We start from the raw sequence: 13,916 nt of genomic DNA, 5'->3' as shown, positions 1-13,916 counted from the left end.
TAAAGATTGTCATTATTTTTTTAAAGAATTGTATCAATTCAATTTTATTAATTTCTTTTTAATTGATTTTAGAGGAGAGAGAGAGAGAGAGAGAGAGAGAGAGAGAGAAAAAAAAAAGAAAGATACATCAATCAACTGCCTCCTGCAACCGGAGATTAAACCTGAAACCTATGTATATGCCCTGACCAGGAATCGAACCAGCAACCTTCCAGTGCAGGAACAATGCTCCAATAAACTGTACCACCTCGGCCAGGGCCGAGTGTATATCTTTTAATGGGACTTGAAGAAGTGACCAAAACCAGATTTGTGCCTTAATTTCTCCAAAATTACAAGGAAGAAATCAACTTGAAGTGTTCCCTGGTCATAATGCCTGTGCAATCCTGCTCTACCCAATACAAAATAATGTGTTGGGTGGATTAGCAAACATTTGAGTTTACTAGAAAATCAACCATTATTTTCTCAGGACCTAGAAGGGTTGATTTTCTTTCATTCTAAGTTTCTGGGAAAAGTTCAAGAGCTTACACAAATGAGACTTAAGAGATTGGTGTGGGAAACTGAGACATAAATTCAGTCCACAAGCCCTTCTATCTTCCAATGCAGTGTTAACTCATTATTATTAAATGCTCATAAATAATGAGGATAAGATCATTTTATAAGAGGCTTGCTCTCCACCATTATGGATTATCATACAGACTTTTAGGATGTAAGCTACTAAGATTATAACATATTTCAGTCTGCCTTTACTCATGCATAACAAATGGGAAAGACGGGTGAACATTCCTTACACATTCCAGCAGTAGTGTTTTTAACCAATCAATGTTTTCATTTGGTTCTCTTTCAATCCCTTAAGGGTAGACATTAAAATAAGGCTAAATATGTTTAATTTTTGAAAGATATAATACAAATTCCATAGTAAGCTAAAATCCAATCATGTCTAAATTTTTTCAGTTCCCAGGGTTATTTTTAGGTCTTTGGGGGAAAATATAAGGTTTTTGCTCTCTTTCTCAGCCTTGAAGTGCCCCATTTAAACATGACTGTCTCGTCGCACCCCTTTCCAGCCCATTCACCATAGTCAGCATCCAAGATCCTGGAAAGATTGAGGCTCCTTTCACTGGTGGGAGGAAGAGAAGCAGCATGCTGTGGAGATGGAAATCTGGGTTCTAGTTCCAAATCCACAACTACTAGTAAGTGTGGTACTTTGGGCAAGTTCCTGGCTTTCTGCAGGCCTTCATTTGCTCATCAACTTAGGGAGGAAAGAGAATGGCTGCTTTTTAATGGCCCTCCCAATGCCACTGTCCTATGATTATCGAATATTCCAAGCATATTCTGCTTTGACAATAGACCATGTAATGGGATTTGAAACGAATATTTTGTATGGCTTCCTGGGAATTTGGAAAATCTGAGTCATATAACTACCCCCTCCAGTCTCAAAATGGAGGTAAGGAAATAAATACTGGAATTTGGGCCATGTGACTCTTAAAGCAAATTGAGTTTTCAAAGCCAGAAAGATATATTTTAAGGCTACAGTATTATTTCCCCTTTTTGATTAGTGACATGAAAGAATAGCTGTAAATGTGACCAGCGGTTAATACTTTCATTATCAGTTAAGAATTATAACCATTTAACTGTCGGTATTAAATTTAATTCTTTTTTATGACAAAAATTTTCTTCATATAATGGTCCAAATTACCATTCACATTTGCCTTCAGAATGAGACAACCGCCAATTTAGTGGACTGCCTGGCTCTGTCACAATGAAGGTTAAGATTAAGGTCAAGGCTTAATAGCATTAGATTTTTTCTGTTCCAAAGTCACAAATACAAATTTAACCCTGCTGGATTTTTTTAAAAAATGTGTGAAAGCTATGCCAACGAGTTTATAAAACCATCATCTCTACAGGAAAAGTAATTCACAGGTTGGCTGTACTAACAGTGGGGTGCACTGGCATTTCTGGTGAGCCAAGACAGCATGGTGTCAAGGTTGCCCTGGAAACTGAATTGCCAGTCTGGGTTAGTGTTGAGATGCCTAAAGCAGACATAGCACTGTCCTGGCACTGGGAATGTTCTGGTAATGCTCAGGAGATCATTGGACCTATAGCACTGGGTGGTCAATGACACAGAAACCATAGCAGTGAACAATTTATCTTCTTTCTGGTTCTTCGGACTTTGTTTATGAATACTTATTCTCTTCTGAATAAAAGGAAGAGATGAAATAGGCGATAACTTTTCTATTGTATTTCGTAGTGCCTATTGTATTTCGGAAGCCAGAATGCATTAGATTTTGTGCTCATTCAATAAACTAAATTCTGAGACTAAAAGCCAAATTTAAAAATGCCACACCGTGCATTCTGGAACCCTATCTCCCTCTTTTTCTGGACTCCCCACCACCACCACCACCACAATGCACACACCATAGGGATGCATCAAAGTAAGATATTTAGTAGGAAAAAACAATGCTTACACAGTCAGAATTTTGACGTTACTCTCTTTTTATTTCACAACATGGGAATAACTCAAGTTTGGAGCCTCAAAGACCAAAATATATTTAAACCAAATGTTTAGAAGATGAGCCAGGCCACCATTTTGGCAGCAAGTTTCATGTGGCCCAGTGGGTGTTGGAGAAAAATGACTGCAGCATGGCAAAAGCTATAGCACACCCACAAATAGATTCATGCTTGGTTGTCTAATTTGCATGCATGAGTATAGTGCATTCTCCATGCCACTAGTACACATATGCCTTTTTCAAAGTCAGTGCAGAATCGGTATTTGTGCAGGTCTTTATAAGTCTGCTCCCTTACAAAGTTTACCATAATTTATCTGAGAGAACCTTCAGGTGACAAATTCTTATACCACTTTTATTTTCCAAAAGTCATTTCTGAATAGTAATTACAGCTATCAGGAGTCCCAGCATTGTATAGGAGAATCTGTTTAATTATTTGAATGTCAGCTGGCTGTGATTGAACTTGAATAAACATACCTACATGCTTGGTGCCTGGAATTTCAAATTGGGAACCTTTAGCAGCAATGGCAACTTTAGACCAAATGACAAGATAAATAAAAATTAGCTGATGTCCCAGAAAGAATCGGGCATTCGTGCTTTCCAAAGTGAATGCTTCCCTAATTTGCACCAAACAGCGCCAGTCTGACCCACCCTTGCCTGGGGGCCCACTTTTCCCACTAATGCTGAATTGTTGGAAACCCAAGCAACATTCAGCACCAAAGGGGAAGATGCCCGAATATGAGAAGGAAGCAAAAGAAATTGTACCAGGGAAAGGAGACAGGAATGGACAACAGGTTCCCGGAGCATCTCTCTCTGTCAACAAGCATGTAAAGTCTTTATTACTGGAATATGCAGAATCCCATGGGAATTGCTGCATCTTTTTTTTTGCCTTAACTTCTTTCTTGCCAGTCAGTCCATGACTGATTGAATTGTCTCACTCATGGGGGGAGGTTGTCCCATCCAAAAGCCACTCAACAGCAGGTCTCAGGAGCCACATTCCTCGCAGTGACAGGAGAGGATGTACCGGTAGGTGGCTGTGAGTCGCATGCCCCCTGAGCAGCGCAGTCGCAATGCTTTCAGCTTGGAGGTCTGGGGACGACAGCAGTGACAGGAAGACCGGAAGGGCTGCTTGAGTACAGTGCTGAAGGACACCAAGGGCTCGGAGCGTGATGCCTGGCTGCAGTGTCCCTCGCACCTGGCCAGAAGCACCATCTGGGGAGAGAAGAGAGGTGGTTACCGTGTGGAGATGCCAAACCCCAGCCAGGTTGCACAGCCTCCTTTAGAAGGACCTAATACTCTTTGCCAGTTCCTGCTGGATTAGATCAGTGACTCTTAACTCTGGTTGCATGTTGGAATCATATGGTAAAACTTGTTTTTAAAATGTCCACACCCAGGCCTTGTCTCAGACCAAGTGAGCTAATATCCTTGAAGACAGAGCCAGACTTCTGTGGTTTTCAATGCTCCTTCAGTGATTCTTAAGTGCACTCACAGTTTAGAACAACTGAGTAAGGCCCACCACCATGATGTGCAAATAAAAAGCAAAGAACAAAAGAAATTCCTCAGACAGGTGGCAGTCTTCCATTGGCTCGATGTCAACTTTATGAGTCTTAAAATGCAGAAAGTCATTCCAAATTAAAGTCAGGGGGCAAAGAATAACTACAGAAAAAAATTTATTCAGTGAAGGGGATTTCTAAACAAAAGGAATATGGTTTCTGAAGAAGAAGAAAAAAGAATAATCTGAGTGAGAGGAAAAATAATTCTAGGTAATACAACTTGAAACAAGAGCATGAAAGAGAAACAAGGTACATTTGGGGCCCTGGAATGACACTTCTGGGTTTATACATTGAGGGAGCCTAAGATTTGTGCAATCACATCTTCAGGTCAATTGGGGGCAAATATTAATTCATCCTAACCATCTCCATTTCTAAAGGTAGGTTAGCATGAAAATAAAACTTGGGCTGAAGTAACAGAGGATGTGTATTCTTTATAATGTCTCTTCATGTGGCTTTAGTAAACAGACTTCTTTAAGCATCTGATGCAAACTACAAAAGTTATCCCCAGAACAATGGACATAAGTACACACTCAATATTGTGCATAAAGATTACGAGAATGGAGGTGAGGTTCATTTATGTATCTCATATACAAATCCTCGTGTCCTGAAAGTGGCAGCCATAGGTGGGGTGGGGTGGGCTACTTGATTCATTAAGCTATATAATCCCATCTAGTGGGAACAGAGGATGAAGGGAGCCTGAGTCCACGTTAATGTGGGAGGATTTCTCTTGTTGAATTTTATATTAAGTGATAGAAAAAGTTGCCCTATTATTCCAGAACTAACAATAAGAACATAAAAAGTGGAACTATTTAAATAAAAAGAATAAAAGATACATAGATACATGAAACCATTTGACATTTACCTCATGGTATTTAGGAGTTAACAGCTGATATTAAAATCACACCAAACCTTAACTATTGTAAATTGCCCAAGGGCTCAGCAGCAGATGAGTGCATAAAAAAGCTACAGTACATTCACACTATGGAATACTATGCATCTGTATAAAAGAAGGATTTCTTACCCTTTGAGACAACATAGATGGACCTGGATATTATTGTGCTAAATGAAATTAACCAGTCAGAGAAAGACAAGTATCACATGATCTCACTCATATGTGGAATCAAATGAACAAAATAAATGATGAACAAAATAGATCCGGCCCTAGGAACAGACTGTGGAATCTCAGAGTGAAGGCAGGGGTGAGTAGGTGGGTAGGTGGGTAGGTGGGAAGAGATAAACCAAAGAACTTGAATGCACATATGCATAACCCATGGACACAGACAATAGGGTGGTGAAAGGCCTGGGAGGTGTGAGTGCCGGGTAGAGGAGGTCAATGAGAAAAAACAAAAAACAAAGGGGACATTTGTAATAGTATCAACAATAAAGATAAATTTTTAAAAAAGACTGTGATAAAGGTAGTTTTGTAGGTTTAAATATTATCTTTAGAAATAAAAAATACAAGAAGAACAAAAAAACTCCACCTTATCCTATAGGACAGAATTAAACACCCAAGGATTAAAAGGAGGAAATGGACTGCCCATCTTTCCAACAGGAAGAGAAGCTGACTTCTGATGATTATAGATCATTACCTGAGAAAATGTTGGGCAGAATCCAAAAATCTCTGAGCAACCAAGAGAATATGAGATACTAGGAAACAACCAGCAGGGCTTGGTGAAGATAAACTGAACGAGACCTATTGATTTATTTTCTCTGAAAGATCAGAGGTGGAGAGAAAATGGCAGCTGTAACCTGTTCGGGTTTGATTAAAACTTTGATTCTATCCTGCCTGCTCTTCACATTGATAGTTGAAACTAACATGATCTTAAATAGGTTTTGAGAGATTATGTCATAGGTCAGTAGTACCTTGGCCAATCCTATCCCCCTAATGAAAGAGAGTTCAAGGTCTTCCCCAGTCCCTTCTTCACACACCCTCCAGTACATGGGAAGAGCTCTTTGACATCTCATTTTGAAGAAGTAGTGTTCAATTTACTCATCTCTACTAAGATCATCTATTAGGCAGATTAAACAGTTATTCATAGAATAACCTCCTAAAATGGAGTCTGGATGGATACAGTGAACCTATACCAACAGACTTAATTCAGAAGCAAAGACATGGTGGGGCATCATCCCCAAATGACACACATACAGGTGAACCAAGTGTAGACCTTGAATGACCAGGCAATTAGCCTTGGTCTGTAAAATGACAAAGTCAGCAGTGTAGGGCCATTTGTATAAAAATTAAACTGGTAGCAATTTCACTAAAAATTTTCAGGGTCTTTAAGCTCTACCTTCAGGTCATTCTGAAGGACAAGATCTCCAACAATGACGACCCTGGGGCCACGTCCAATGGGCCCCTCTTTCTGGGCAAAGAGAATGCACAGACATACAATAAACACCTTCAGTGGCTGCTCCCAGCCTTCAGAATAAAATTTAAAATCCTGAACAGGGACTAAGGCCCTCTATGACATGGATTGCACATATCTTTCCATTCTTTCTTACAACTGTTTTCATTCACATCACCCACTCCCTATTCTGATCAAGCTTAATTACTTAGGAGTTCATGAACTATACTGAATTTCCCTGCCTCTTACTTTTGCTCATGTCTTTACTCTTTTAGGAATACCCTTTTCTCCTAGCTCTGCTTAATGAAATGTCAACTACCCTTCATTGCCAAATTAAAATACTCTTTCCTTGAAGAAGAGACTATGAAACAATTATTGGGCCCTTGATGTCCTCAACACACACATATGTGCACACAAGCACAAATCCACTCTCTTAGAGATTCCCAGTATATAGATATTATCTGAAAGCTGAAAACTACATTAAAATCTGGGTGTGTTTTGTGTATGTTGGATAGGTGAAGTGGGGAGTGTGTAAGATAAGATCCATAATGTGTGTCGTTAAGGAATGAAAGGGGTAAATATCTGCTCTCCAGGTTCACTCTTGATATTCCACATTTTAGTCTCTGCCATGCCTCACCTGTGTTACAGATTTAATAAATGTCTTCTGACCTCTTTCAGACCAGAGCTTCTTAAACTATAAAATGCATGTAAATAATATGTCGTTAAAATGTATAATGTGATTGAGTAGTTCTTAGTGAGACCAGAGATTCTGCATTTCTCATAAGATTTTGTTGTATGTGAGTACTGCAGTGCTAACCTCCACACTTTGACTAGCAAGGCCCTGGGCCTGCAAATATTTGAGAGGCTCTGCTCCAGATGGATCACCAGATAGTGACCATTTAATTCATAACAATAGCACTAAAATTTATTGACTGCTTACAACATTTAATCTCATTTAATCATCATAACAATCCTATGCGAAAAAGTAAATCTGTAGTATTGTTACAGAGAAGGTAAATGAAGACTTAGAAAGTTTAAGTAACTTGCTCAAACTCATATATCTGATAAAAGGCATAGCTGGAGTCAAACTCAGGTCTGTCTAAATCCAAACCCCTTGTCTAAATCACTGCGATATCCTGCCTCCTGATAAAGGGTGTCCTAAAATTCCCACAAGAAGTAATTTTGATAGAAAACACAGGTTTATAATTAAAAATTGTAAATTTTTTATTGATTCATAAAGTATACAGTACAGGGTTATGTAGGAATAGCTGTTGAATGGATTATGGAACAACAATAAATGGATGCTGATTTTTCAAACAAAATCATCTTCAGAGATGAGGCTCATTTTCATCTTCATGGCTTGGTTAATTGACAAAATTGTCGTATTTGGGGCTCAGAAAAGCCACGAGTGATTGTTGAGAAACAAATGCATCCACGACGTGTCACTGGTGTGGATTTTGGGCTGGAGGCATCATCGGACCATTCTTCTTCGAAACTGCAGCTGCTCAGGCAATAACAGTTAATGGTGCTGGCTATCGCGACATGATATTACAGTTTCCTATTCCATACATAACCCTATACTATATACTTTATGGATCAATAAAAAATTTACAATTTTTAATTATAAACCTGTGTTTTCTATCACAATTACTTCTTGTGTGAATTTTGGGACACGCTTTATTAAGATGTTTCCTGAGGTATGAACCAATTCACCATTCTCTAATCTACTTTGACCTGCCTCTAGGGGCCCAAACTATATATCATTTCCATACAAGTCTGACCCTTGTCTTATGGGCCTCTTGGGACACATCCTCACCATCTGTAAGTGTACACAAAGTTGAAGCTTCTAAGATCCATGGCAGTCCTAAGTAATACCTTCTTCACTGTCAAATCCTCACTCAGCTCTATCCCCCAGTGATTTGGGGACTCCCAGCAATTCTCTGGATAGTACCATACACTAACTCCTAACCAATTCATCCTTCAGTTCAAGAAACATTTGACACCTTCAAACATCAGGTCACCTGCTAAGACACAGTGGCCCCCAATTTGTGGTTGACATATATTCCTCATGCTTGGATGACTTCTCACAGCCCAGGTGAGTGACAGACACATGTTATATGCTTTGGATCCAGTTTAATTTTTATTATGTTATGTTTCCCAAACAAGTGGCCTGATGCTAGGAAGCTAGGCAACCTCTCCAATAGCTCCTTTATATTCCCCAACCTTGTCACTTGGCTCCAGCTGGATCTGAAAGTCAGTTTCTTCCAATATGAAGGTTCAGAGTGTTTGCTCAAGAACAGGCTCCTTCATGCTTTTATCTTATTTCCATGTGCTGAGGCTAAGAGTAATAGAAAGGTCCATGGGTAATAAAAAAAGAATAGTAAGGATCATGATTTATAACATGTATGTAATGTTTTCCAGACCCCAGGCACTGTGCCAAACCCTTCATATGCAACTTAGTTCTTAATAATCATTTCAGAAGGTAAACTCTCCCTATTTTACAAATTAAGGAATTAAAAGGCAGAGGATAAGCTGCCAGCCTGAAGTCATATAGCTGTACAATGGAGAGTCAGGCTTATGAAGCAACACAGCCTAATTCCTGAGCCTTTTCTCCTAAGTGCAGTGCTATGCTGTTAGGCCATGACAGTCAGCCTGTCCAGCCCTCAGTTTTCATAAGATGTTCAAGTTCATCATGGACAAGTTCAAGTGACATTGTGATGGTTATAGCCTGCAGTGATTCCTGGGTCCAGACCAAAGAATGCACTGGAGACCTCAGGCCTCCGCGCCCTGTGGTGACCCTATCATAGTTCTTAGACAGTTATATCTTTTCTGCAATACACAACTATCTTCTGAATGAGAGAAATCCCAAACAGATGGCTTTCATCACCCTTTGTTGAAAGATTATTACCATCCCTAAAGCCACTTTCCTCTTCTGTCACGTGGAGCCCCCGTGAATCCTGGCTCAGGCCATGACTGACTGGATGTCTCCATCAGTGTAAGAATACAGATGCACCTGTCCCATCCAAGAACAGCGTTTGGGCTCTCTTTTTACCTCAATTGAGTGAGAAACATATTTTGCCTCTTTCTCAGTAGTAAACACTGTACACCTTATATTCCATGACACCCTATGAGGCACCCCTTTCTCCTCAGGAGCAAGATTTACCCATGTTTCTCCTAAACCTTCCCTTACCAACACCTTCAACAAATGACTGTTCAACTCGTTTCCAGGGACCTAGACAGACCTTTAGACCTTTGCAGGGCTCCTCAAACTACGGCCCGCGGGCCACATGCAAATACAAATATTGTGTTTGTTCCCGTTTTGTTTTTTTACTTCAAAATAAGATATGTGCAGTGTGCATAGGAATTTGTTCATAGTTTTTTTTAAAACTATAGTCCTGCCCTCCAACGGCCTGAGGGACAGTGAACTGGCACCCTGTTTAAAAAGTTTGAGGACCCCGTCTAAAGTGTCCCTGCCAGGCTCAGGGCATCAGCAAAATTTCAACCAAAGGAAGGAAACAGTATTTATTGGGGATGTGGTGGTAGTGATGAGAGCTGTGACAGGGTGGGTGTGAACTTTGCAAACTCCAACTGAAATCTGGTCCTTTCACTCTGGTAAAAACTCAATCGGACATTAGGCCTTCGCACACAGAACACTTCCCTTCCCTTTCTCCTCCATTTACTTGTAAACATGAGAGCTAAAACTTTGTCTTTTTTTTTTCTATTTTTGTGCCTCTGGAACCTACCACAATGCCTGCACATAGTAAGCATTCAGTATACATTCAGTTACTTTTTAAAAAAAAATAAGTCTTATCTCCCAGATAGTTAATTGTGTTATAAACTCAATATTCCCAACTTCCTCCCAACCCCAAGGCTCAGTCCTTGGCATGCCAGGTCCATTTTACTCTGGGAATTCTCCCAGGATTTGTCTCCTGAATCCTCCTCCCCTGTCTCTTTTGTTGCAGCTCCTGTGGGCCCTTCAGAGTACAGACAACCTTATGTCACGGTTCCACACCCCTGTCCTAGGGCCACCGACTCTCACTACTCACCCAACTCAGATTTCACAGAACTGTCTTACCAGCTTGCTTTCCTGAATACCTCTCCCTGGACTGAATCCAAAAGTGACCCCCCTCCAGCCCCTCTTTCCTCTACTCACCTGGGAAAGGAGGTCAGACAGCAGGATCTGTTTCTCTTTGACTTTATCCCTCCATGCTCCCCCCATCACTTCCAAATTTCTCTATTCAGCATGAACTACAGTGAGGTTTATTTTCCTAATCCTTTAAGGCTATAGGAGATCCCAACAATTATTGAGGTCACAGTAGTGACAGAAATAGAAAAGTGAGCTTAAACACCTGTCAAGTTTATAACTTCATCATCAAGATCATAATATCATTTATTAATATCTATCATGCCAGACACTGTGCTGGATGCTTTATAAATATTATCACCAATATTCATGCCCACACACTTAGGTAGATAGCAATAGCTCCATTCAACAAAGAAACAGAGGCACCAAATAATTGCTTCTTTCCCCAGTTGGCAAACTGTGGACCCTGAATTTGAAGCCAGGTCTCTCTCATTTAAAAGTATGGAATGCCTCAATTCCTTTAAAGATGCCCCAGACAGCTCGTTTCCACTAACTACTGACCTTTTGCCTGCTTATTCTATAGCCTTCACTCACTTAGAATTTCAGGCAAGATTGTAAATGAACCTGCCACTCTGCCACTCTCAGAATTTTTTGTACCCAATCCTAGGAGGTGTCACCACTAAATGCCACCAGGCACATCACAATCTGTGGCCACTCTGACCTCCTTGGTGGACCAATGTAGCCAGTCTTTTTTGCCTGAATCCATTTCAGCTCTTTCTTAAGTTGCTGTGAGTGGGGCAACAGACCCTTGGGGCTGGCCAGCTGCAAGTTTAGAGGTAGGGGAACAGGCAGTTTCATGGAATGCTCCCTGAAAAGCTTTCACTACTAGTTCCAGTTCTAGAAAGATTACTGAGTATACGTCATAATTTCCAGCAGATCAGAAGTTAAGCCTGGATTTCTAAATACTAGCTTCTGCATTCTGTTTGCTTTCCTCCAATATGAAGCCAAGTTGCTAGATGAATGCTCCGAGGCAAACTTTGCTACTCCTGGGCTATATAACACTGAGCAATGAACGTAATACTTCTTCCAGATTTCAGTTTTTCTTGCCAGTAAAATGGGAATGATAATGCTTTCCAACACAGGTTTGTCAGCAATGATTAGATTATTTATTATACAGTGCCTGGCATATATTAGCTGCTCAAGCAGGTGCCCTCTCTTCGATAAGCCTGGATAACAAGCTCCCCTTCATCTGTCTTCCTAACGGCACATATTGGATAAATGTAAGTCAGGAGGGATTAACAATCAAGAGGCAAATAGTAGACATGTATTTAGTAAATAATGGCATTTGAATATCATGTTGAGAGAAATTTTGCAGAGAGGAAAAATCTACCCTAGTCTCCTCTTTGTTAAAACCCCTGTTGGCTATCTTCTAAAGAGAGGTTAAATGCTTTATCCCAAGTCTAGAAAGATAAACAGTTTTGTTAAATGAGACCCACTACAGAGAAGACCAACCTGAGTCTGTGAAAGTTAAAAATTAGAAAATAATTCAGAATGAAAACTAGTTTTTGTTCCTGGATACATAAAGAAAATCTAATACAGGAAAGGTCTGGGTAGGTGAGATTCTGCCAGGCATATTTTGTGGCCAAAGAAGAAAGGTTGTTAATTATAAGCACCATGTGCATAAAACTATTGCTATATTTGAGATAGTTTGGGATGTTTGAGAACAGATTGTTTCCATGAAATCACAAACATTTCTCTTACTATCACAATTTTGCACTATTTACATAGCATTCTGGAAGAAACAGAGGTGAACAAAGGTAGACTAAAGTCTGTTTCTAAGATTCATGCTCAAACACTGTGAGTTTGTTGGGTTGGAGTTTGTGACATCTCTTCTTTGACCTTCCCTTAATGAATGTGACCATTGCTAAGGCACTCCTCCATCCCTTCACAAAATATTTCCAGATTGTTCTTTTGTTTTTGAAGATGATCCTGTTTCTCTGTTCCTTCTTATTATCACATTGACACTTTCTTTGAAATTATTTTAATTCCTTTTTTAAAAAAGAATTATGATTATGAAGGACAACTCAACAGAGGGAGAAATCACCCATGGAATAAGAAACACTTAATCCTAGCCAGTGCTGCGTGGGAGTGGGGGAAGAGAAGCTAATAATTGTTTCAGTCCATTTCCGAGCACAGTTGTAAAAACATATCCCATCTTTATTTTTCAATTTGTTTTAGTTTTATTTCCTAAGAAGGGACTTTGGTCTTGCAAAATTTTAAGTTTATTCATTTTTTTAGCTCTACAAGTACAAATAAGAGACAGAAAGTTTTTGTTAGGTACAAGCAGGACTTTGGGACAAATATCCTTTGTGCTGTTTGGTAACACAACTCTTTTATTTGTTGCAATCTTTCTCCTTATGTCTAATTTTTCCCACGGTCGTAGATCTTACTAATATAATGGTTAAAATGATTTAACTCAAATTTTTATTCCCCCCAAACTTAAACAAGCCATCATCATTGAGCTATAATCAGACAAGTTATGGAAATTTTAAAGGCAGACAGAAGTTGTAATGTTTTTAGATAGAGGGTAGAGAGACTTATATGTTCTTACTTCTAATGGTTGATATTACAAAAACTTCTTAATTATACTGGTAATTTAAAAAATATTTGCCATATGAGAATATTTAAGTGGTTTTAGTTCCAGGATTAAAAGTGAAAATCTCTGAGGTTGACCTAAACAAATTCTTATTTACCAAATGTGGGCAAATTTCTTGCATGTGACTGTTTGAGGCAGTGACGGCCATGAGAATTCTCATTCTAAGTCTGCTCTTCTCTACTATGAGCCTCCTTTCTGGGTGGTCCATGTGGCTGGTCACTCTTAGTGATCTTTGAAGCATGGTATTCCTTCCCACAACTTGTCTCAATACTCAGACATCAGTTGCATAGGTTGCCTGTGCAAAAATCATACAATATGCTCCAAATAAGAGTGATTTGGATAATCAATGTAAAAATGACAATTGATCAAATTGCCATTTATCTTCTGAAAGCATCTCTATATATAAAAGCCTAAGTGACCAGCCGACCGACCAACTGACCACCAGAGGAGCAGATGCTCAACGCAGGAGCTGCTGAACAACAGCAACTTTGCAGAGTGCCCTCTTGCACTTCGGGACCTCTCTGGGGATGTTAGACTGCCGGTTTCAGCCTGATCCCCGCAGGCCAGGCTGAGGGAGCCTGCCAGTGCATGAATCTGTGCACTGGGCCTCTAGTTTTTACATAAACATAGAAGATGAAGAAAGACTTGGACTACAAGGCCAATGACCAACGATTTCATCAGGAAACTGTGAAGAGCCCCTCAAGGAGTACATTTCACTGCTCAACCATATTTCTTACATTGCCTCATTCCTTTCTTCTTTATTACTGGCGGAGGTACAAAGTG

General features: G+C 39.8%; 1 protein-coding gene across 1 annotated transcript in view; it reads right to left on the bottom strand.

Annotated features, from left to right (window-relative positions):
• Positions 1-2,466: 2,466 nt before the first annotated feature.
• NDP (Norrie disease (pseudoglioma)) overlaps positions 2,467-13,916 on the bottom strand; it is a 25,969-nt gene continuing 14,519 nt past the window's right edge. Inside the window, exon 3 of the mRNA XM_006755186.2 lies at positions 2,467-3,710. Within this exon, the coding sequence (XP_006755249.1) occupies positions 3,483-3,710 (228 nt within the window). The 3' untranslated portion in view covers positions 2,467-3,482. The remainder of the gene's footprint in view (positions 3,711-13,916) is intronic.

The sequence above is a fragment of the Myotis davidii genome, unplaced genomic scaffold, assembly GCF_000327345.1.
Source record: "Myotis davidii unplaced genomic scaffold, ASM32734v1 scaffold1673, whole genome shotgun sequence".
NCBI classification, from domain to species: Eukaryota; Metazoa; Chordata; class Mammalia; order Chiroptera; family Vespertilionidae; genus Myotis; species Myotis davidii.
The sequence above is the reverse complement of the archived record's forward strand: the minus strand, read 5'-3'. Positions and strand labels throughout refer to the sequence as shown.